The sequence below is a fragment of the Staurois parvus genome, unplaced genomic scaffold (assembly GCF_062004578.1).
Source record: "Staurois parvus isolate SC_StPar_1 unplaced genomic scaffold, SC_StPar_1.0 ptg000387l, whole genome shotgun sequence".
In the NCBI taxonomy this organism is placed as follows: Eukaryota; Metazoa; Chordata; class Amphibia; order Anura; family Ranidae; genus Staurois; species Staurois parvus.
Genome location: NW_028318183.1, coordinates 355,064 through 379,642, shown reverse-complemented (window position 1 = coordinate 379,642; position 24,579 = coordinate 355,064). Strand labels below are relative to the sequence as shown.

Genomic DNA, 24,579 nt, shown 5'->3' with positions numbered 1-24,579 from the left:
AAACTAATCACTTCCTGTAACCAGCAATGAGTTTCTTACATGTGTCTACTGGACTTTTGGACCACTCTTCTTTCGCAAACTGCTCCAGGTTTCTCAGATTGAAAGGGTGGCTTTTCCCAACTGATGTGTCAGGGATCTCGAGCCGGATCTCGGCGCGCGGGTCTGCGCATGTGCGATGTGCTGAGGCGCACTGGCGTGCGGGTACTAGGACCTGGGCATCCGCGACGGCAGCGGCGCTCGCGGATGCGCGCCTGACACCAATAGGAGCGCAGGGCGCCCTATTTAAATGGACTCTGACAGTGCTTAGTTGCCGTATGGTCTTTCCTGTGTTCTGTGAGTTTACTTTGCTGCTGACCCTGCCTGATCCTGATCTGCTGACTTCTCCTGCTCTGACCCCTGGCTTGCCTGACCATTCTCCTGCCTGCTCCTGCACCTTTGATCCCCTGTTGCCGAACCTGGAGCGTGACCCGTTTATTCTTCTGCCTGCCGTTTGTACCGACCTGCTCCACTGTTACCGACCCGGCCTGTCTGACCTTGCTTACTCTGCCTCCTCACATCAGACTCTCACCTGCTGCGTACCACCGGCAGGTGCCTCGACCACGGCTGGCTACACCCAGGGGTCGCGACCTGGTCTTGGCTTGCTCCAAGTCCATCCCCACCATCAGGGGCTGTGGTGAACAAGCAGGTCGAGACTTAGATTCCGCGCCCTTGGGAATTCTGGTCTGTGGAACACTAGAGGCTACCACCGGTTGGTCCCTAATATGCTGTTTTGAGACCTCTCCACAGGTGCTCTATAGGATTTAGATCTGGCCAGTTCTGTACTCTACAGCACTTTGAAACCATTTCTGGTGCTTTTTGACATGTGCTTAGGGCCATTGTTCTGCTGTAAGACCCGTGACCTCTGAAGGAGCCCCAACTTTCTGACACTCTGCTGTACATTGCACCCCAGAATTCTTTGGTAGGTTTCAAATTTCATAATGCCATACACACGACATCTAGTGCCTGAAGCAGCAAAGCAACCCCAAAACATGAGTGAACCTCCACCATGTTTGACTGTAGGGACTGTATTTATTTTCTTTAAAGGCCTCATTGCTTTTTCTGAAAACAGTAGTGTAGCACCCTCCTAGTTTAGCTAGGGGGAGCTGGTGTTAGTGAGTAGCAGCCTGGGTGTAATAGCCAGAAGGTCAAATAATGGTCAGGAGCTAAAAAAAAAAAAAAAAAGTCTTCTGGCCAGCCCCTCTGGAATTTCCCCCTGCTTAAGGGCTTTGGAGGAAGGCCCTAGATGCAGTAGGTGGATCTGAGGAGTAGCTGGCTGCACGTTTGAGGGATCCTGGCCAATCCCCATCAAGAGGTTGGAAAGGGGCCAGGACATCCTTAAAAGTGGGGAGGATATGAGGCTGAAGACAGGAGGCTGTGAGGAGGCCCAGTGGGATGAGGCCTACCTGCAAGCCTGGAGCTGGAAAGATGTGAGATGCCTGGCTGTGCAGGACTACAGGGGGACCCAAATCTTCTAACAACTTCTAAGGGGGTAGTGCTACATGTGGGGGCTTGTAATTCCAGGATTTTTCTATAGCAACCTGCCTGCCATTACCCCTAGCAACAGACGTGCCAAGAAAGAGTTTTTATTACTGTTGTCACCCTCGGCAACCACGCCGGGCTTACTTAACTCCCTGCTGCTCTACAGGTGGCTGGTGAAAAAGACTGTACTTTGATTAACCTGAATAAAGTCAAAACAATGTGCTTTGCTTGTTACTACTGCAGTTGCCAACCAGGACGGCCATTCAAGTTGCAAATGTCTTTTCACTGCTCAACAGGTGGCCCCAACAAAACACTATGCTCTAAATGTTCCTGTTGTAATCAGTAAAGTGTTTGCCATTGGTGTTGTTTTGCTTGCAGAGCAACCGGGGCAACCTAGCCGTGTTAAAGTCTCTTTGCTGCTCAACAAGTGGCTCCGATAAGAGACTGTTTGCTGTGTGATTGCAAATGCCAGTAAACTGTCATTTTCCTGCATGCCGTTGCCCAGGGGAACTGGAGTGGCCCATCAGTGCCCTCAAGTTTCTCTTCTGCGCAAAAACTATGTTCTACCAAGCTCAAAATTTCGTGCTACGGTCAGTTAATGCCACGTGTTCATGCTGGTCATTTCCTGGAGCATCCGGGATGGCCTGCAATTCAGTGGACTGCAAATATCCAGCTGCATTACATTAGTTGAGCCCCAAGGCTTTATTCGTGCAAAAATGTTCACTGGGTGTAATAGCCAGGAGGTCTAATTATGGTTAGGAGCTGAGAGGATCTGCAGGCCAGACCCTCTGTAATTTCACCCTTCTCTAGGGCTTTGGAGGAAGGACTAAGAGGCAGTGGGTGGATCTGAGGAGTGGCTGGCTGCACTCTTGAGGGATCCTGGCAAATCCCTAACATGAGATTGGAAAGGGGCCAGGACACCCTTAAAAGTGTTGGAGCCTGCTCAGATGCAGGAGACTTCGGGTGGAAGATAGTGAGGAGGATGTGAGGTTGAAGGCAGGAGGCTGGAAAGGAGGAAAGCTCTGAGCTCATTGGCCCCCAGAGCAAAGACAAGAAGAGCTGCCTAGTTGACAGGCCTGGTAGCAGCCACCAATCCACCAGCAGAACAGGAGAGGATCTGAGTGACTACATCTGCACCCCATGGGCAGATAGGGGAGGGAGCACTCTCAGGTTGGAAACCAGATTTGCCACCTACCAGTGACTGTTCATCCTTTAAAGTAATAGGAACTGGATCCCCTGTTCAGGGAAACCTCGAAATTGCTGGGTGAAGAGGAGAAGTTTATCTAGGGTCTGGGGTGATACATTAGGAGATGCTGGCTAGCTCTCCATCAGAGACTGTGTTGCAGTGAAGGCTTGTGAATAGTTCCAGGAAGTTCATCAGTTCCCTTGGGCATCCTGTACATCTCTAACCCTATCCCAGTTCAAATTCCCTAGATAAAACAACAAAATCAAAGCCCAAGGACTGATTTGTGCCTCGGATGCAAGCCCGTGTGAAGATGTGTGATGCTTGGCTGTGCAAGACTATAGGGGAACCCAGATCTTATAGCGATTCCTAAGGGGGTAGTGCTACAGTAGAATGACGGGCTTTACCAAAATGCTGTCATTTTGTTTCATATGTCCACAGCACATTCTCTCAAAAGGATTTTGGCTTCCTCAGGTAAGTTTTGGCAAACTCCAATATGTTTTTTTTATGTTTCTGTGTCAGCAGTGGGGTCCTCCTGGGTCTCCTATCATAGCGTCCCTTTTTATTCAAATGGTGACGTATAGTGCGAGCTGACACAGTTGTAAATATTTTTACCCAGGACTGTATTTTTTAGGGCTATCCGTCAGGCACATTGTTTCAAAAGGAGTAGGTTGTGTTGAATATAGGTGTCTGACTCAAGGAAACAGTGTCTAATTTGCAAATAGGCCCGGATTAGTTTGAGATACTGACGGTATGTCTGCTCATTCTGGGATGTGACCCTTTTTCAAGAAGTAACCTGATAGTATTTTGGGTATTGGCTGTTGGTTAATTAGAATTGTGTACATACATGTGTGTTTGTGTCTGTGTATGCATGTACAATTGTAGATGTGACTGTGTGTATGTATATGTGTGTGTGTGTACATGTGTCTGTGTGTTTGTGTGTATGTACGTACATGTGTCTGTGTACATGTGACTGTGTGTATGTACATGTGTCTGTGCGTGTGTATTTTTGTATATGTACATGTATCTGTGTGTATGCGTGTCTGTACATGCCTGTGTGTGTGTGTGTATACATGTCTGTATGTGTGTGAGTGTGTACGTGTGTGTACATGTTTGTGTGTGTGTGTGTGTGTGTACAGGTCTCTGTGTGCGTATGTATATGTCTGTGTGTGTATGTACAGGTGTCTCTGTTTGTGTGTGTTTGTTGGTGGCGAGTAATTCTAAGGCCTGGCTAGTAGCTCAGGACTTGAAATTTTAGGCCCTGCCATAGGTTACAGTGTTTCTCCCTTATTTTGCTACATGTACCTCACTGCATCTTGTTCTGCTATCTTCAAATTGGTCCAGCCTAGGCATAGTCCTTTAGCATGCAAGGCAAAAATTCCAAAGTGTACCCCCATTCCATGAGCTATGAGCAACTTTAGCAGCATATGTTGCATGTCCTGCCACATTTGCACACTCTGTCCTGCTAAAGTGTCCCAGGCTGCTGCCTCTTCTACTTACCCCTGCTTCAGATTACTTAGCCCTGCTTCAAATTATGTTTTCCTAAATTAGAATATACATAAAAGTAAAAAGAAATAAACTTGATCATTAAAAACTTCTGTAATCTTTAACAAGTTTAGGTCATGTAATTTCAATATTTACAAATCTGCAGCTTCAATTAAAATAATGCCTGGTGATCTGCCATGAGGTCCTTTTTCAGGCAGCTCCTTTTATATAGTTCCAATCCTCTAACTGGCATGTATAATACATGCCTACGTCTGATGCAATATCATCATTTTAATGTACTGTTGTGTTTTTCCCATATACAGTAGCTATAGCTAAAAATGTTTATTTTATTTGTGTTTTACATAAGAGTATGCAGCACCCTCATTATTATTATTATACAGTATTTATAAAGCGCCAACAGTTCGCTCAGCATTGTGCATTATAATGGGAGACAGTACATGCGACAGTACAATAACAATACAATGCGATACACGAGGGGTTCAAGGGTCCTACTCCTTGGAGCTTACAATCTAGGAGGGAGGGGATAGTGGTACAGGAGGAAATAGCTGTGGGGGATGGAGTGGTAGGAAGAGTGGAGGAGGTCGGCAATTAGCAGGGGGTGGGGTAGGCTTCCCTGAAGAGGTGGGTTTTCAGGGTGCACCTAAAGGAGAGGAGAGTAGGTGATAATCTGATGGATTGGTGTAGGGAGTTCCAGAGGATGGGGGACACCCTGGAGGCGGGCATGGGAGGAGGAGACCAGGGAACTAGAGAGAAGGAGGTCTTGTGAGGAGCGGAGTGTTCGTGTTGGGTGGTACTTGGATATTAGGTCGGTGATGTAGTATAGGGCAATATGATGGACAGCTTTGCACGTCAGTATTAGGATTTTGAATTTGATCCGTTGGGCAATCGGAAGCCAGTGGAGGGATTGGCAGAGGGGGGTGGCGGAAACGGAGCGGTTGGTAAGGTGGATGAGTCTGGCCGCCGTATTCATGATCGATTGAAGCGGGGATAGCCTGTGGTGAGGCAGGCCAGCGAGGAGGGAGTTGCAGTAATCGAGTCGTGATATGATGAGGGAGTGGATGAGCTGCTTGGTGGTTTCTGGGGTTAGGAACGTGCGTATTTTGGCGATGTTGCGGAGGTGGCGTCTGCATGAGTTTGTTAGTGATTGGACTTGGGGCTGGAAGGATAGATTGGAGTCAAGAATGACACAAGTACTCTGAACTGCGGGGCGGGCCTGATGGTGGCATTGTTGGACGTGATGGAGAAGTCAGTGGGGGGTGGTGTGCGGGCTGGGGGGAAGACTAGGAGCTCGATTTTGGAGAGGTTCAGTTTAAGGAAGTGGAGCGACATCCAATCTGATATGTCGTTCAGTAGGCTTGTGATTCGGACGGAGACTGAGGGGGTGAGGCGAGGGGTCGAGAGATAGATTCGCGTGTCGTCGGCCTAGAGGTGGTAGTTGAAGCCGTGAGAGTGTATGAGTTGGCCAAGGGAGGAGGTGTAGATGGAGAAGAGAAGGGGCCCGAGGACAGAGCCTTGAGGGACCCCAACAGAGAGGGGGAGTGAGGGGGAGGTGGTAGCTTTATAGGTAACGCTGAAGGAGTGTTGTGATAGGTAGGACGAGAGCCAGGAGAGAGTGGAATCTCTGAAGCCAAGGGAGTGTAGTTTTTGAGGAGGAGGGGGTGGTCGACTGTGTCGAAAGCCGCGGAGAGGTCAAGGAGTAGGAGCAGTGAATAGTGGCCATTAGCTTTGGCGGTTAGCAGGTCGTTGGAGAGTTTGAGTAAGGCAGTTTCAGTGGAGTGTAGGGGATGGAAGCCGGACTGTAGGGGATCGAGGAGGTTGTTGTCGTTGAGGCGGGAGCTTAGGCGATTGTAGACTAAGCCCTCAAGGAGTTTGGATGTAAATGGGAGCAGGGAGATGGATCTAAGGTTGTTTGGGTCAGTGGGGTCCAGGGAGGGCTTTTTAAGTATGGGAGTGATGTGCGCATGCTTCAGAGGGGAGGGGAATGCGCCGGAAGAGAGGGAGAGGTTAAAGATGTGGGTGAGGGAGCGTAGGATGGAGGAGGGGGAAGGTCGTAGGAGTTGTGAGGGGACAGGGTCGAGGGGGCAGGTGGTCAGGCGGGCTTCAGAGAACACCTTGGTGACCTCACTGGTAGTAAGGTCGAAGGAGTGGAGTGTTGAGGGGGCTTCAGTGTGAGGAATGTTAGGTGGGGTGGAGGTCTGAACAGTGGTGAGGCCGAGGGAGAGGGGTGATGAGGGGGTTGCTGTGTGAGAGGGGGTGGGTGGGGAGGAAGTTTGAGCAGTGGCGATGTCCTTGCAAATTTTGTGTTAGTCTTGTTTTTGAAGTGATTGGCAATCTCAAGGGCGAAGAGTGAGGTGCTGGGTGGAGGTGGGAGCAGAGAGAGTAGAGAGTTGAAGGTGGAGAAGACCCGGCAAGGATTGGAGGAGAGGGTCTTGATGAGGGTCAGGAAGTAGGCTTGTTTGGTAGGTGTGGAAGGCAGATTTATAGCGGGTGAAGGCTAGTTGGGATCTGGTTTTGCGCCATAGTCGCTCCAGCACACGACTGTGTCGTTTGAGAGTTTTGGTGTGATCAGTCTGCCAGGGCTGGAGCAGTCAGGGTCTGATGTTTTGTGTGGTTAAAGGTGCTAGCGAGTCAAGGGCGGTTGACAGCGAGTTGTTATAGGCAGTCATGGCGAGGTCGGGGCAGGACAGGGGAAGGATGCTGTCTTAAAGTTGATCAGCTGCAGAGAGGAGGGTGGCAGGGTTCAGGTTGCGGAGGTTTCGCTGGTAGTAGTATGACATTTGGAGGCTTAGGCGCTAGAGGACGAGGAGACAGAGAAGGTAATAAGGTTGTGGTCAGAGAGAGGGAAGGGGTGTTTGTGAGGTTGTAGGGAGCGCAGAGATGGGAGAAGACAAGGTCCAGGATATTTCCGTCGGAGTGGGTGGTGGATTGTATGCACTGTGCAAGTGCAAAAGAGGAGGTTAAGTGGAGGAGTTGGGATGTGGCCGGGTTGTCGATGTTGACAGGGATGTTGAAATCCCCAAGGATGATGGTGGGTAGCTCGGAGGAGAGAAAGAAGGGTAGCCAGGTGGAAAAGTCATCAAGGAAGCGGGATACGGGTCCAGGAGGCCGGTAGATTACAGCAATCCTCAGGGGGGTTGGGGAGAATAGTCGGATGCAGTGGGCCTCTAAGGAGAAGGATAGAGAGGAGAGGGGGGGTTTGGGAGGACTCGGAAGGTGCTCTGTGGTGACAGGATCAGACCAACCCCACCACCTTTATGACTGTTGGGTCTGGGTGAGTGGGTCCAGATGAGACCTCTATAGGAGAGTGCTGCAGGGGAGGTAGAGTCAGTGGCTTGGATCCATGTTTCCGTAATCGCTAGGAGGTTGAGGGAGCGGGAAACAAAGAGGTCATGGATGGCGGTGAGCTTGTTGCACACCGATTGGGCGTTCAGGAGTGCACACGAAAACGGGGGGGTTTAGGGAGCAGGGGGACAGATACTAGGTTGAGGGGGTTGCGGCAGGACGTGGAGGCGGGAGGGTGCCGTGTGGGTGAGCGAGGTGGTGGACGGCCAGGGTTCGGGGAGATGTCCCCCGCGGTTAGGAGGAGAAGAAGGTTGAGAAAGGTGGCATGGGAGCGGGATGTGCAGGAGCGTTTAAGTTTACCAGTGGAGGTGTACGGGTCAGTGGGAAAGTGGAGTATTAGGAGGAGGTGGTGGGTGCTGTAGAGGGACGAAGGAAGCAGTGAGGGCACAATATACAGTTGTTTGAGAGGAGCAGAGGGATATAGAGAAGAGATTTTGGGAGCGGAGGAGAGGAATATGAGGAGGAGTGGAAGAGGCATTTTAGGGAGGTACATGGGGTGGCGGATAGGTGTGGTGGGAGGCTTGGCTGCGGATAGTCCAGCGTCTTCCGGTAGCTAGAGTTTAAGGGAGTGGGGATCGGGTGAGGAGAGATGGTTTCCAGGGTTTTACTGATAGATACAGTTGCAAGAAAAAGTATGTGAACCCCTTGGGATTACGTGGAGTTTTGCATAAAATGTGCTCTGAACGTCATCTAAGTCACAACAATAGAAGAACACAGTCTGAACATAATACTACACAAACATTAGATGTTGCCATGGTTTAATTGCACATAACATGTAAACATTCACAGTGCAGGGAGGAAAAAGTAAGTGAACCTTTGGACTTAACTGGTTGACCCTCCTTTGGCAGCAATAACCTCAACCAAACGTTTCCTGTAGTTGCAGATCAGACCTGCACAACGATCTAGAGTAATTTTGGACCACTCCTCTTCACAAAACTGTTTCAGTGTAGCAATATTCTTGGGATGTCTGGTGTGAATCGCTCTCTTAAGGTCATGCCACAGCATTTCAATCGGGTTGAGGTCAGGACTCTGACTGGGCCACTCCAGAAGGCGTATTCTGTGCTGTTGCAGCCATTGTTTTGTTGAATTACTTGTATACTTTGGGTCATTGTCCTGTTGCATCACCCATCCTCTGCGGAGCTTCAGTTGTCGGACAGATGGTCGTACGTTTTCCTGCAAAATGTCTTGATAAACTCTGGAATTCATTTTCCCATCAATGACAACAATCCATCCAGGCCCTGAGGCAGCAAAGCAGCCCCAAACCATGATGCTCCCTCCGCCATGTTTTACAGTGGGGATGAGGTTTTGATGTTGGTGTGCTGTGCCTTTTTTTCTCCACACATAGTGTTGTGTGTTCTTCCCAAACAACTCAATCTTGGTTTCATCTGTCCACAGTATATTTTGCCAGTAGTGCTGTGGAACATCCAGGTGCTCTTTTGCAAACTTCAAACGTGCTGCAATATTCTTTTTGGACAGCAATGGCTTCCTCTGTGGTGTCCTCCCATGTACTCCATTCTTGTTTAATGTTTTCCTTTTTGTAGATGTGTCAACAAAAATGTTAGCATGTGCCAGAGATTTCTGTAGGTCTTTAGCTGACACTCTGGGATTCTTCTTTACCTCATGCAGCATTCTGCGCTGTGCTCTTGCAGTCATTTTTACAGGACGACCAGGCCAAGGGAGAGTAGCAACAGTGCTAAACTTTCTCCATTTGTAGACAGTCTGTCTTACCGTGGACACATGAACATCAAGGCTTTTGGAGATACTTTTGTAACCCTTTCCAGCTTCATGCAAGTCAACAATTCTTGATCGTAGGTCTTCTGAGAGCTATTTTCTGCGTGGCATGGTTCACATCAGACAGTGCTAGTTGAAATCAGTAAACCCAAAACAGGTGTGTGTTTTTTAAGGGCAGGACAGCTGTCAGCAACACATCCAATATCATCACACTGATTGGAGTCAAGGTTGGCTCACTCCTGGCTCCAATTAGCTCTGGGAGAAGTCATTAAGCTAGGGCCTCACATAATTTTTCCTCCCTGCACTGTGAATGTTTACATGTTATGTGCAATTAAACCATGGCAACATCAAATGTTTGTGTAGTATTATGTTCAGCAGACTGTGTTCTTCTATTGTTGTGACTTAGATGACGTTCAGAGCACATTTTATGCCCAATTCATGCAAAACTCCACGTAATCCCAAGGGGTTCACATACGTTTTCTTGCAACTGTAGGTGTTAGGATTTGTGCATTTAGGATAGTATAGCTGTGTTTCTCTGCTTAACAGAGAGGCTGTCAGGAAAATTTGATTGCGCTCTCTGCTTAACTGCTTCCATACCGTGCACTTTTACCCCTTCCTGCCCAGGCCATTTTTCAGGTTTCAGCGCTCTCACACTTTGACAATTGCGCAGTCATAGAACATTATATCCAAACTAAAATTTTATCATTTTCTTCACACAACTAGAGCTTTCTTTTGATGGTATTCAATCACCGCTGGGGTTTTTCTTTTTTGCTAAATTAACAAAAAAAGACCAACAATTTAAAAAAAAAAAAAAACAACACGTTTTTCTTTGTTTCTGGTATAAAAGTTTGCAAATAAATGTTCTTCATAAATTTAGGCCAAAATGTATTCTACTACATGTCTTTGAAAATAACCCAAATTAGTATTTATTATTTAGTCTGTAGGAAAGTTATAGAGTTCACAAAACTATGGGATATATCTGAATATTGATCAATCCTGAAGTACTGACGGCCAATCTAATTTCTTGAGGTCCAAGAATGTCAGAACAGTACAGATATCCCCCAAATGACCCCTTTTTGCAACGTAGACAGTCCGACGTATTTCATAAAGAGGCATGGCGAGTTTTTTGAAGTTGTAATTTTTTTGTCATAATTTTTTGGAAATGAAGAAATAAAAAAAATTATTTTCACTATTTTTTTTTTTACATACTGTCACCAGTGCAATACAGCATCATATAACTGGCATGGAGGTGATAAGGGACACTGACTGGTGACAGTACGAAAAAAAAAAATAATTTTTTTTATTAAATTTTTTTTCTTAGATTTTTTTTTCATATTTTGCTATGACCAAAGTGGTATAATGTTACCATACTAACATTGTACTACTTTGTGGAAGTGATAAGTATATATTTTTTTTTTACACAGTTTGCTTATAGCAAAGAATTACTTTGCTATAAGCAAGCATTTACCTAAATGAAATCGATTTATTCAGGATTTTTTTTTTCTTAACTGTGATTTGGCCACAGCTAATCACGTGACACAGCTGGGCTGTGATTGGCCCAGCTTGTGCATGTGATCGCTATGACCATAGCCACACTTGTATACAATGGATGGCATGAAAGAAAGCCATCCATTGTATACAACTGTCATGTGACCTGCTGTGATTGGTCACAGCAGGTCACATGGTACCGGCAACGGGGCCGGTACACAGATCTGTTATCGGCCGTGTCTGAGGTACACGGCCAGTGACAGGTCGCGCCGCTGCATGGCTCTGTGGACAGGCAAACTGCACATGCCTGAAAGGACCGCATATGGCGTCCACCCGGAGGGACGAGGTGTTTTTCCAGCCGCCATTTGGCTATAGGCCGGGGCGGGCCTTCTCAAAGCAACTAGAGCCTTCCAGAACCTGGGTGGAAGCTAGGCAACTGAGCAGCATGAACATGAATGCAGCCCTGGCCAATTGCAGTGCAGGGTTGCCCCATTCCATGCTAGGAGCAGTATTTATCTTCTGTGAGCACATAGGCTCACGGTCTTTCCTGGAAAGGATTGCGCCAGGCTGGAGGCAGTCTTGCCTCGCTTGGCATCTGCTGCCATGCTGCCTCAGGTAGGCGACCTGAGGTCCAGAAGTAAGAGAGAGACCCTGGTTCTTCAGTATGCTGACTGAGCGTACGCTGTCTGCCAAAGATCACGGGAGAGTGTCGCTTGGAAGATTAGAAGGAGGGCACCATTCTGTCCTTGGGCCTTGTGAGTACAGACACTGAAAGACCCTCTGTTGCTTGATAGTCAGCGTGGGTCTGAGAAAAGGGAACACTGACTAGTGTCCTAAAGAGTTGGTCCAACTGTTGATACTACATACAACTTTGCTCAGTTTCTGTTGCTTTTGGACTGCCACAGTCTGACGTAATTGGCTTGTACCTGAGGAGTTTTGCCCTGCTGCTACTACTACAGCTAAAGGGACTTTGCTCACTCCTAAACTACTTATTTCTATTGCCAAAGAGAAGTCTGCTATCTGCTTATAGCCAGGACTTCAACAGTGCTCAACTAAGAGATATGTTAGTTGTACTCAACTGTAATTCTAACTGTGGGGTATCCTACTAAATTACATAATCCCTTTCTCCAGTTTTACAATGAAACTCCAAAAACAACATCCCCTAAACTGGTCATTGAAGACCATGAGCGAAAGTGTGTGTGCACCTAGCCATAGACAATACCTTGTGCCTGACTACGAAGCGAAGATAGGGGAGACCCGGGCAAAAATATAAATGGCTCCGGGGGGGGGGGGGATTAGCACTACAAATAAAATGTACAATACAAGAAAGAGCAGTTTCTATTTATCCCCCCAGTTTGGCACCATTGTGGAGCAGACCCTATCATGCACATGGGTGAAAGTGAGGGAGGAAACAAAATGTTTGCCAATTTTTTGGTAGGACTGTGATGTGTCAGGCTTGTTTCCTTAATGGAGTTTGTGGATTTGAGTAAATAGATAATTGTGCATACTAACTTAACCCTGTCTTTTTTTTTTTTTTTTTTATAAGTAAATGCATGTGACTTTAAATGTGTTCAGTTGGACAATAATGTCAGTTCTTTATTCTTTTTGTTCAGTTTAGGAAACTTCTTCAGTGTGTGTGTGTGTGTGTGTGTGTGTGTGTGTGTGTGTGTGTCAAAAAATCATGCCACAACTTGACACTGGCGCTAATAAAGATAATTGAGCTTCAGGTTATTATTTTTTATTGTGTTTTTTAGGAATGCGTTCCTGAGAATTTGGAATTAAAACTGAAGATATTTTCTGACCTAGATGCTCATGTCAACAATACAGCCATTATAAGCAGCTCAACGTCCTGTCTGTCTCCTACAAAGATGTTTAATGGACTTCGGCATGTCAAGAACTGCATTGTGGCCCATCCTGTAAGTCCCAAACATTTTGGATAGATTGGTGGATTATCCCTGTGATATTATGTATTTTAATGACAATGTCTTCATGTCTGGGAGCCTAAGAATGCACAATCAGCAGATCCTGACTGCAGTTTTTTCTTATGTCAAGAATGTGTTTCCATACATAAAGGAAAGCTGACATTAAAGAACAGCTCTAGGAGAGATCCCTAGAATGCACAAGAGACTTCCAGAAAACATCGATGGAAAGGACAGGAGTTATTTGTAATGTATCAATCACACTCATTTGCTACTGTCGCTCCGAGATGCAGCACTATTATAACTGTGCATGGAGCATAGCAGTGCTATTAGTTCAGTTCTTCTGGTCTGTGGCCTTTCTACTTATTTTATAAATTGGATTAATCTCCACAATAGAAGTCTTTGGGACCACTATTTGCAGCAACCATTTTGATTCATAAAATGAGTTATGAGATATGAAACATCCAGCATGGGAGATGCAGTCACACAAAGGTACATTAACATATTTATATAGCTTGGGTACCACTGCTTGGAATGCCCTCCCTACAATAGGGGTGTTTTGATGCCCTGCTGAACATCACCATCTCACATTTGGCCTTCATTGTGGCTGATTAAAAGAGTATTATGTTGGTCAACATAGGTTTGTTTCACAGAGGCTTCAGCTTGTATAAGAGCAGTCAGTTTACAAAGCATTTGTACAGTTTTCAGTAAGCTTTGTTGAAGCTTTTAAGGTCCATGTACACTGGAATGTTTATTTTACTTTCAGCAGAAAAATGCTAAATCTGGCAAAATTGCATGTATACACATGGTACTATATCGTGTTTAGCTGCATTTCGAGCTTGGACATTTATTCATTTCATTGGCCAGAGTACTTGCTATTGCAATTAATAAACGATGAAGTAATAAATGCAGTTAGCTCTTTGGCTCATTTACACGTGTTTAGAGTTTTTTGGGCAAAACGTTCCTCGAGGGACATTTAACTGCCCCTAAACTCTGCTGCTGCTAAACTCTGATAAAACCCTATGTGTGCATGGACACTAAGGCTTTTACTGAGTTGTGTTCAGGGGCTTTGACAACAAAAAGGCCAAAAGCTCCTAAAGTCACGTTTTAGGCCCCGTTCACACGGACGGTGTCCGGGCTGTGTCCCCGCGTCCGTGTCTGCTCTGCATAGGGGAGCAGACATAGACCTGTCATCCACTTGCTCAGGGGGGATTAGCAGAGAGATCCCCCGCTGAGGAGGCGGATCCACTTGATGAAGTCTGCCCTATCTGAAAGGGGCCTAAGAGCAGCAGTGTGCATAAGGCCTTACACACCCTTCAGCTCCAATTTGTAAATGTTAAACACAGATTTTAATAGGACTGCTAATTGCACTTTAAACAGTGCTGCAGGCATCAGCACTACTTGAAGCTTGTTGAAATCCAGCTGAAGCCTGCTAGCAGCCTATTTAAAGTGACAATCAGCACTCCCATTAAGATTAGTGTATATCATTTCCAAACAGGAGCTGAAGGCTACTTGAAGCTTGCAGAAAGCTTACTGAAAGTTTCATAAAAGCTTCCTGTTCACACTCTTCATATATATAGATTGGGGCCTGTGTGAAATAGGTCATAGGGAATAGTGTGGCACAGTAGTCCCCAGTCAATCTCCATTACACTGCAGAGTGGAAAGCTAGATTTTTACCTGCATGATCCAAAATAAAAATTTTAAAATGTTGTGCAACTGAGTGAAGTGCATCAACACACATAATAATATATAATCATGTTTGGCTATCAATGGTTTAGTCACTGCATATCTAAGCATGTCTGCCTATAAAACAGGTTATAGTCATTGCTAGGAACACTGTTAATAGATTCGATTGTGCCTCTGTTGTATGCATGTGCTCCACTTTTTTTTGCAATATTGTTTAATGGTTTTTAAAAAGACATATTTTCAGACATGCGGGTTGCCAAAAATATCTTTAGCGAGTCCCATACCCGTGTAATAGATACTGTAATATGGATAGTAACAATTATAATTATGTATATTTCCATTGTCACATTGAGCTAAAGTTAAAAAAAAAAATTAATTTATGCAATAAGGTCCATTTATATCCAAATCTCACGGAGTTTAAAGTAGAAGATATTTAGTATACAGAGAGTTATTACAGGAAGAATATCAGCGAAAGTTAATATCAGAATGTGAACTCAAATTTATAGGTCTGCACAAAAGAGATAATAATAAGATAATAATGCTCAAAAAGGTGAGTTTTCAATGTTTATGACAGTTGTACTAACTAACCCATGGTTGCCAGGTGTCCCCTGTCTGGGCAGATTTAATTTTGCTGGAGGCTAGCATTCTTTCATATGTATAGTGAAACTGTACTATTCTAAGGCCTCGTGCACACTGGATGTTATAAAAATGGCAGTAGCGTTAGCTGTAGAATGCCATATTAAAAACACGGGTTTTGTCACTTTGTTTTAGTGTTTTTGTATTAGCGTTTTTCAGCATTGTGTTTTTTAGCAAAACTATATAGTCCCACAAAAACTTGAGGCTCAAAAACGCTCATAAGTGCCAGATAGCCATGTTTTTGAGGCATTTTTCAGCGTTAGAGCATTTTTACAGCTGAAAAACTCCTCTTCAAAATCTCAGTAGTTCTGGGTTTTTTTCCAGCTTGAAAATACCCCTGCCAAAAACCGCTGATAAAAGCCTATGTGTACAGGAACATGCTGAGGAGTTTACTGGCTGTAGAAAAAACACCTGACGCTCAAAACAGCAGCTGTAAAAACACCCAGTGTGCATGAGGCCTAATTGTTTCAGAGGTGTTAGGTAATAGATTAGATCTGCAATATCTAGTAATTGCTAATCTAGCTGCAAGAAAGTTGTGGACAGTTAAGCTTGGGTATACATGTACCGAAAGGTGGCTGGTTCGAGAAGAACCGGCTGACTTTCAGTACTTGTGTACCGCTGTCTGTTCAACAGAAGCCGGTCTAATGTCTGGCTTTTGTCAAAAAAGTCCTGCTGGAAAACCAGCATTTTTATTAGCTCTGTGTATTCTGATGGGGGGAGGTATCTCTGCATCAATGTTGCTTTGATGCGAGGATCTGTGAGGTTTTTTTTATTACTCAGCCCACTGGTGAAACACGCACAAAAATAAAAAACTCAGTGTAAACCCCACTGTACTTAATGTGTTAGGAATAGTGGTGATACTCAAATACAGTATGGCTAAACCTGGCCTTGTAAAGCTTTTAGCATTCCTGTTACCTTCAGATAATTTTACACCAATAACTACTGGGCCAGAGGACATGCTAAAGGTTGCCCACTTGTCCACGCATTCTCAAATAACATGGCAATATATGAGAAGTCAATTTTACTATTCTGTATGGTGTTAAGATATCACCATAATGTTATTTTTTTCTTATTCAATCTGTTTATTGATTTTAAAATTAGGATTGTTAAGTAAAACAATTTCAGTCTCCATGCACAGTGTGTGTTTTGGTAATGTTAGCTGTATAAAGTCACATTAAAAGTCACATTAAAAATGTGAGTTTTTAACCTTTTTTTAGCGTTTTTGCATGTTTTCACACGTTTGCATTTTTTAGCGGTTTTTCTTTCCAAAAATTTTTTTGGGTCAAAAAAAAGTTCAAAAACACCAGTTTGCAGCGTTTTACCAAATTTTGCCACGTTTTTCAGCATTAGAACGTTTTTCCAGCTAAAAAAAACTCCTCTAGAAACCCACTATTCCTGAGTTTTTTTTCCAGCCAAAAACGTCCCTGCCAAAAACATTGATTACAGTCTGTGTGCATGGACACATAGGATAACATGCTGGGCGGTTTACTAGCTGTGGAAAAAACATCAAAAGCCAAAAACAGCAGCTGTAAAAACGTCCAGTGTGTATCAGGACTAACAAGAAAGCAGAGAAAAAAGGCTTTGAGATACAAAACTTATTGCAGATTAACATTTCAGCTGTGCCAGGTACCTTACAATTTAGATTAGTGAATAAGATACGATCTTGGTAGCATACAATATAGTAAATACATTAAAGACTGTAATTGTAAAGAAATATCTGAGCGGGGCCAAAGGGGAATCTTATGATATTCTGTAGGTAGGTTAATGGAGAACCAAGAGGTTCATAGGTAAGTAAAGTTGGGGGTCAAGGAGGTAGGAATCTAACAGGGGTAGGGATTGGAGCTAGAACATGTGTAACCAGTGAGGTTACTCCCACCTAAAGATCCAGGAGATCTTAGTCAAATCCCAGGGGGTGAAATCGGGAGGTCCATGGATGCCAGATGGACAGGTATTGATCCATTTTGTCAGTGAGTTTAGCTTCAATCTTTTCATGTAGCATGACTGAATTTATTCTTGACTTGTTTTCAATCAAGGAAAGGGTAGGTATTTTCCAGGATTTTGCACTTGTCTGCTTAGCTGCCATTTATACAAGTAGTAGTAATTGGAAGTATTTTTCAGATAGTCCTGGAGGCTTGAGGTTTTAGGAACCATGCTGGACTAAGGAGGGAATAGAAGAGTCCATTATTTCAAAGTTCATCTGAAAAACCTCTTCCCAAAACTGATGTAGCATAGGACAGGTCCACCACATATAAGTTTCCTCTGAAGCATAGTGTAGAGTAACCTGGTACATAATGGGTGATCCTGGAAGGTACTAAATACCATCGTATCATGACCTTAAAGGGGAACTCGACTGTTGTAGGAAAAAAATATAGTTAATTTAAAAAAATATATACAGTACATATACAATTGTGGCCTAAACCATATTGTAATTTAATGTTATTAAAAATTACCTTTCCTTTTCAATCCGCAGCACTGTAAGTTCTATAAACTTCAATGCAATATGGCAACCTGGAAGCATTCTGTACAGAATGGCCTCAGAAATGTAATTTTCGTTTTGTGTGATTGGCTCACTGGTGTTCTCAGAATTTTGCACTAAGGTGTAAGTCAGGTTTTAAGCATCCTCTGCAAAAAAAAAAGATAATTTTTCACGAGATGCTCCTAAAGGATTGATCACTTCTAAAGGGATCAGACCTTGCAACTTACCTCATTAGAGTCCTGCAGATGCATTAGCTGATCAATAATGAAAATGTACTCCCATTCAGATATAGTATTCAAAAGACATAGAAGAACAAACCGCTTATTCTTCAGAAACTGGTAGAAATCTTCAAAAAATTTGTTAAAATCCCTTCAATTTACATTGATCACCCTAAGGGGAATGCTTTTTCTCAACAAAAGTGGAGTTACTCTTTAAAGTTAGTCTCGACCACCAATACATTGTGAGAACAGGATTTCATTATCTCCCAAATTTAGGACGAGTTGTGTGCATCTAACTATAGTTCTAGATCTGCTGACCATTTTTCGGTATATGTAGGGCATTGTTGTGAGGAACATGGAGTATATTAAGGATATCATCCCTGGCACATTGGGGTCTGCCTTACATTTAGAATCAAAGTGACTGAGGGCCATCACTACAGTGGTATAGGGAGGAGTTTCAGGAGGGGGAAGCAGTACAGGAATCACTGCTTGCAGGCAGCAAGGTACTCGGGGATATGTAGTCTTAAAAAGGGTAGTAAAGGTTAAGTACAAATTTTATAAAAAAGGTGTGTATATACCTTTTTTTGATCTGTTCCAGTGCGGTCACAAGATCCAGTAGCTGAAATTCTCCTTTCCCTTTACAGCAGCTGGCCTCTAACACGGGAGCAAGAGCTTCTGGATCATGTGATCAGACCAAATCAGATTAAAAAAAAGGTATTTACACATACCTCTCTTATACAGGCTATGCACTGTAGGTAGGAGGAGGAAGGGGACAGCACTTACAATTAGCCTTATCTTGCACTTTAAGCTGGCCATACACTGATTGAAATTTGGTGACTCTATCAGGAAATAGAAGCTGGTACTGCCATCCTCTGATGAAGCCATGTGATATGTGGCACAACACGTTAGGGTGGAGCTGAGGTGATGTAGGTGCCGATACCAGAGGTAAGGTGAGCTGGCTGGTTTGGTGCAAGCTGATGGTGATTTACTTTATGCTATGCTCTGGTTTTACTATGTGAATGCATTACTTTTAAATAAATTGCTGGAATTACTTAATTACTACACTGTGGTGGTCTTTCTATGGTTCTAAAAATTTGTAGTACCTGCTGCTATAACATCGAAAATTTAAAGGGACAATACCATTTGTTAGAATAAAGGAGGCTTAAGTGGGAGGTAAAGGTGGGAAAGGCACATCCATCTATAGGTCCAGTAATTAAGGTGAGGGCACACCCTGAACACAGAGGTGCATCACAAGTACATGGATTTGTGTTTCCAGCACTGGAATCCTAGTCCAGAATTTCCACGTTAACTGCCAGAATCTTCATGCGCTGTTAATTGTTTGATTAACTTTTTTTGCACTACTCACCAAGAAGATTATGTGTGGACGTTATTGATATGACTATTTTTGTGTTTTATTTAATTAGACGTGAGATTTTAATACATATATCTGTTAGCAGCGCCAGGGGGCGTCCCTAGGGTTGGTGTCACCTGGTGTGATAACACTTGGTGACACCCCCTCCGACTATCCCCGCAGAATGGATAGGATCTGCGGTAGGTGTCACCCGGTGCGGCGCGCACCCCCTGCACCTGCCTCAGGTGCCACTGAGCAGCGCTACACTATTTTGATTGTTTTTTAGATGATTGGGTGTGGGAACACTATTAGTGTGAGCTGCATATTGATTATTTATTTATTTCTCTTAGTTTTTGGTGGCAGTGCATTGGTATTCTTTTTCATTCTTGTGTATATTTAGGTCAGTCATTTTGTTAGGTCAGACCCAGGTCATAACTTTTCATTCTTTAGGATGCTAGTAAGTTGACTTACCCACTGACTTTTATCCCAGGATTGCAGCAAAAAAGATATTTCCATCCATGTCCTTGGCTTTGCCTCTCTGTGTTGTCATTCGCTTGTTTTTGAGGTCTCACTCATCCGGCTTCCTTCATCTGAAAATAGAAGCTGCAGTGGCATTACAACCAGATGAGCATTGCATGGCATCCAGTTTTAGAAGTTGTGCTATTGGTGTTTTCAAGGCGATATAGAAATTTGATAATTGATTTTTCCTATTAGTGTCCATTCAATACAGAGAAATCAATATTGCTTGGACTAAACAACTTAACTAAACAAATTATAAAACAAATCACACTTAAGCAAAAGCAAAACCTGTAATTTTTGTTGCATTGTTGTGCTATTTGATTTGTTTTGGGACGCCTGTACTCAGTGATTATCCTGTATAAGAAACGTCTATGAAGACAATTCTCGATGTCCAAAGTCTACAGTTGAAACACTGATAACAAAATTGCATACAAGCTTTCATTTTGTTTCCTGAAACAGGTGAATCCACCTTATTACGTTCCCTTGGTTGAATTGGTTCCCCACCCACAGACGGATCCTGTCACAGTGGAGAAGACATATCATCTGATGAAGAAAATTGGTCAGTCTCCTGTGAAATTAATAAAAGAGACGGACGGGTTTGTGTTGAATCGGCTCCAGTATGCAGTGATTAGCGAGGCGTGGAGACTTGTTCAGGTACATTATGTGCACTATATTCTCGGTCATCTGATTTTTTTCACCTGTTAACTTATTCATGTAACATGATTTAGGAAGAGTTGTGTTGGTCATACATGTCTCCAAGTGAAGTTAGTATTATGTTGCCTGCTGTTGTGTGAGTTGAATTTTACTGTGAAGACAGCTGATCATTTATACAGCAAAACCCATTTTTGAGCATTTATCAGTGAAAAATGTTTTTTCACTAGTATGACACTTTCATTATCTCTGGGTTGGATTCACACTTCAGTGTTTTGTGGTGGCCTGAGTTATCTAAAATCGTGCATGCACCGAGTTTTAATGCACCACAACAGTGTGAATATAACCTAATAAAATTCAATTAGGTTTTACACCACTGTTTTTTTTCTAGTAATCACATGACTATGCTTAACAGTACCTTTTTATAGTATAGCGCAAACCTGTCAAAATTTTCATCTATAATGCACCATCCTTCATAAAATAGTACACATAAATTACTAAAAATTAATTAATATTATTGTAGTGCTTACCCCCCGCAGGAGTCACTTAGTACAATGGATTCTCTGTAATGCCATGATTCTGTAAACCGCGCTGTCCCCTCTTACACAACTGGTATATAATTCTGCAGGCTTCACACACCTGTATAACTTAAAGCGGAACTACATTGTATTTGAGCACCACAAACCGAAAGCGTTCTTTAATTCATTTTTGATATTTAAAGCAAACTCACCCATCCATCCATGTCTCCATGCTTTATTTTGCTGAGAAATCACTTAGAAAAACACCCACTAGCATTTCTGGCCATGGCCATCTTGAGTATGGGCAGATGACTCATGTAGCATGCAGGCAGGAGTGTGCTTAGCTTACCTCTCCTAAAGACTCCAGGAATGTATGACATCATTTCTCTAAGCATAGAATCTACGAAGTAACTAAAGAAATGTAAAAAACAGTATAAAACAAGTAAATATTATATACCTTCCTATCTATTTACTATTGCTAGCAGTATAAGGATTCAACATAGTCAATGATGATTGAGAGAGTGAAATTCTTCTTTAAGTATCAGTATGCTACCACACTATAGTGGTACAAAGGAAATAGGCCACAGGCTGCATGATGGTAAGTAAAGTAAGTGTATTATTGCAGGGCAAGCAAAATGCATTGCACAAAACAATAAAAAAAAGAAATGAATACAGTTGAATGTTAGATTAACTGATAAGAATACTAGCCTCAACTATTGCAATTGAGTCAAACTGCAATAAGGCCAACCCACATTAAACTGGCGTAAACAGCATTGCTAAGAACAACATTAACCATAAACAAAGCATGAATGGCACAAAGAAATGGTTCACTTTACCTCTTGGCAACATCTGTTCAAAGTGTGAACCTGAGTGCACTATGTGCATACACTACTAAGAGTAGATGGGTGTACACGTTCCGGAGACGTGTACCCTTGGGGATGACTGTAAAGTGCGCCTAATTAACAAATTTAAGCTGGCTAACATTGAGGCCCATCTGTACGGTGGTGCATATGTTATTGTCTCTTCAAACTGTATGCAGTGGACAGCTGTTGGGCTGGTAAGTAAGGTCAGTCTCTACTGGCATTAACTGTGGACAGTAAGGAGATAAGCACAGTTGGTGCTGCTCACCCCTTCTGGAACCCAGCGGATCTGATCCAGAATGCTTGGTGTCATGTTGTCCTCGGGACTCAGTCCTTGAAATCAGGTCCCCACAAGCCTCTGTTCTCGCTGGTTTAGGTGCTCAGATGGCAACAGGTCTCCCCCACTCTGGTCCAAGTGCAGCGAAAGACCTTTCCATGTCTCAGGTCCACACACTCTGGTTTCCCCATATTTTGTGCCACAATCTCTGCACATTTACATTGTTTGAACTGATGTAATCATCACCATAATTATCATATTATAATCAGAACCGTATCATAATATCATAACTGTACAAAGCTGTCCATCATACTGCCCCAAATTACATAACCGACCTAATCTCCAAGTACCACCCAACACGCACACTCTGCTCCTCACAAGACCTCCTTCTCTCTAGTTCCCTGGTCTCCTCCTCCCATGCCCGCCTCCAGGAATTCTCCAGGGCGTCACCCATCCTCTGGAACTCCCTACCCCAATCCATCAGACTATCACCTACTCTCCTCTCCTTTAGGCGCACCCTGAAAACCCACCTCTTCAGGAAAGCCTACCCCACCCCCTGCTAATTGCCGACCTCCTCCACTCTTCCTACCACTCCATCCCCCACAGCTATCTCCTCCTGTACCACTATCCCCTCCCTCCTAGATTGTAAGCTCGAAGGAGCAGGGCCCTCGAACCCGTTGTGTATCACATTGTATTGTTATTGTACTGTCGCATGTTATGTCTCCCTTTGTAATGTACAGCGCTGAGCGAACTGTTGGCGCTTTATAAATACTGTATAATAATAATGACTAGTTCAATTTAGACAATGCAAAGAAGGATGCAGGCACTAGAAGAGTGTGGGTAACAGGAGAGCAGCAGTTCTTTGCACAGCATATCTAGCTAAGGACTGCACAAAAGTAAGTATAAATATACACTGACCCCTACGGGGATTTCAAATCCCTGCTGCTTTTTCTCCTCTCCTACTACTGACACTTAGCATGGGATGCCTGTAGGGAGGTTTCCCACACCGCTCCTGAGTGAACTCTGGCTATGACAAGGCTGGGTTCACACAGGAACAGTGGGGAAACTGCATGCGATTTGGACAGGAATCGCACTTCTGTTCAAATCACATGCTAATCTTTGCAGTGCAACCATTAACACAAATCACACCACAAAGTATCTGTTAATTTAGCGGTAGTATTTTAGCAAATACAAATACTCATGAAAATACTCAGTATCGGTGCATCCTTAGTTGGGATGATATTGAAAGTCAGTGGCAACACACTGCAATGCACACATCACTTTACCTGAAGTATCTACAACATGCTTTTGGTGATTGGATTTTTGGATGGAGTAGAGAAGGTTTTGAAAGTAGGGAAGCACTGGCTATCAAAATACCCAAGAATCCCTTCAGGTGATCAGCTGCAGTAGATGTTCAGCTGACAATTGTTTGGCTCAGCTACTTCAACAAAAGTAAAATGAGTCGGACTATTGTCAAATGAGCTACACACTGTTAGGGTTCTTTCAGGTGGGTGCCAGGGGGGCAGTAAAAAATGATTGGCTGAGTGGTGGTTTTAATACCATCCCCACCCCTGGCAACCCACTAAAACTGTCACAATACAGCTGGACAAGGCTGTACGCCCGACGGAGCCACAATGCTTTGTGAAGCAGCACTGCTTGTCAGACTCACCCTTTGTGCTGCAACCACACACAGTGCACGCAATTGGGATGGTAGTGCGGCATTACAGAGTTAAATCAAGCAGAGAGGAGGTGATATAATGCCTCATCATCACCTGTCAATTGTTCTCTTAATAACCAATCCGAACATGGATCACTCTTCAGAGGGCACCATAAGTGTGAGGAGCCCTTAGAATTTTGCCGATTCAGAGATAACTGGGTATGGCCAGCCTAATTCTGGGCTCCATTCACAAAATGGTATTGTCCACTTTAAGAAATGAGGTAAAATACCACTCCGTGTTTTTCAACATTTTTTTGGGCACTCACAAAAACACACTATTAAAATACCACATGTGGTATTTTTTCTAAATATGTGGTATTTGTCTCAAGTTCTGCTTTAAGGCTTAGTCCCCCATTCCCTATTAAGGATTGGCACCTTTGGGGAGCAGATACCCGAATTTAACAGGTACCCGCTCCCTGTACGCGGAAGTTGTCCTCCCCCCTCCCTCTCTGTAGTCTTCTAGGACACTTGACAGGTCCCAGAAGACTACGGGGCCATTCACAAAGCGCAGCCCTGCTCGCACCCGGCTGTGAAGCCGCAAGTTATCACAGTCGGGTGCCCACACTGAAGATGCCGGGGAGAGAAGCTGGCCAGTGAAACCAGCTGTGGTGAGGACACCACTGGACCAAGGGACAGGTAAGTAGCTGTATTGTAAAAGTCAGCAGCTACAGTTTTTGTAGCTGCTGACTTTATTTTTTTTAATTCACCTGGAACCCCACTTTAAGTAAATACTAAATCTTTATAAATGTTCAATATTAAATGAAAATAGTACAAAAAAATCACACACATATATAAATGCACTTCTTTCACCAATAACAAATACAATGTTGTCTTTTTAATTGGCGGAAGAAGGATATTTATGTGTGTGATATGTGATACTATTTTCATTTAATATTTGACATTTATAAAGATGTTTAGTATTTACTTAACCACTTGGCAACCACGCTATAGCCGAATGATGGCTACAGCACGGTTGTCCAGTT

The 24,579-nt window shown here is 43.8% G+C and overlaps 1 protein-coding gene across 4 annotated transcripts in view; it reads left to right on the top strand.

The window, feature by feature from the left end:
• The window catches only part of CRYL1 (crystallin lambda 1), a 245,028-nt gene that overhangs the window by 126,459 nt on the left and 93,990 nt on the right, over positions 1–24,579 (top strand). For all 4 annotated transcript variants that reach the window (XM_089685783.1, XM_089685785.1, XM_089685781.1 and 1 more), the window contains exons 5-6: positions 12,523–12,684; positions 20,033–20,227. In XM_089685783.1, coding sequence (XP_089541909.1) covers positions 12,523–12,684; positions 20,033–20,227 — 357 coding nt within the window. The remainder of the gene's footprint in view (positions 1–12,522; positions 12,685–20,032; positions 20,228–24,579) is intronic.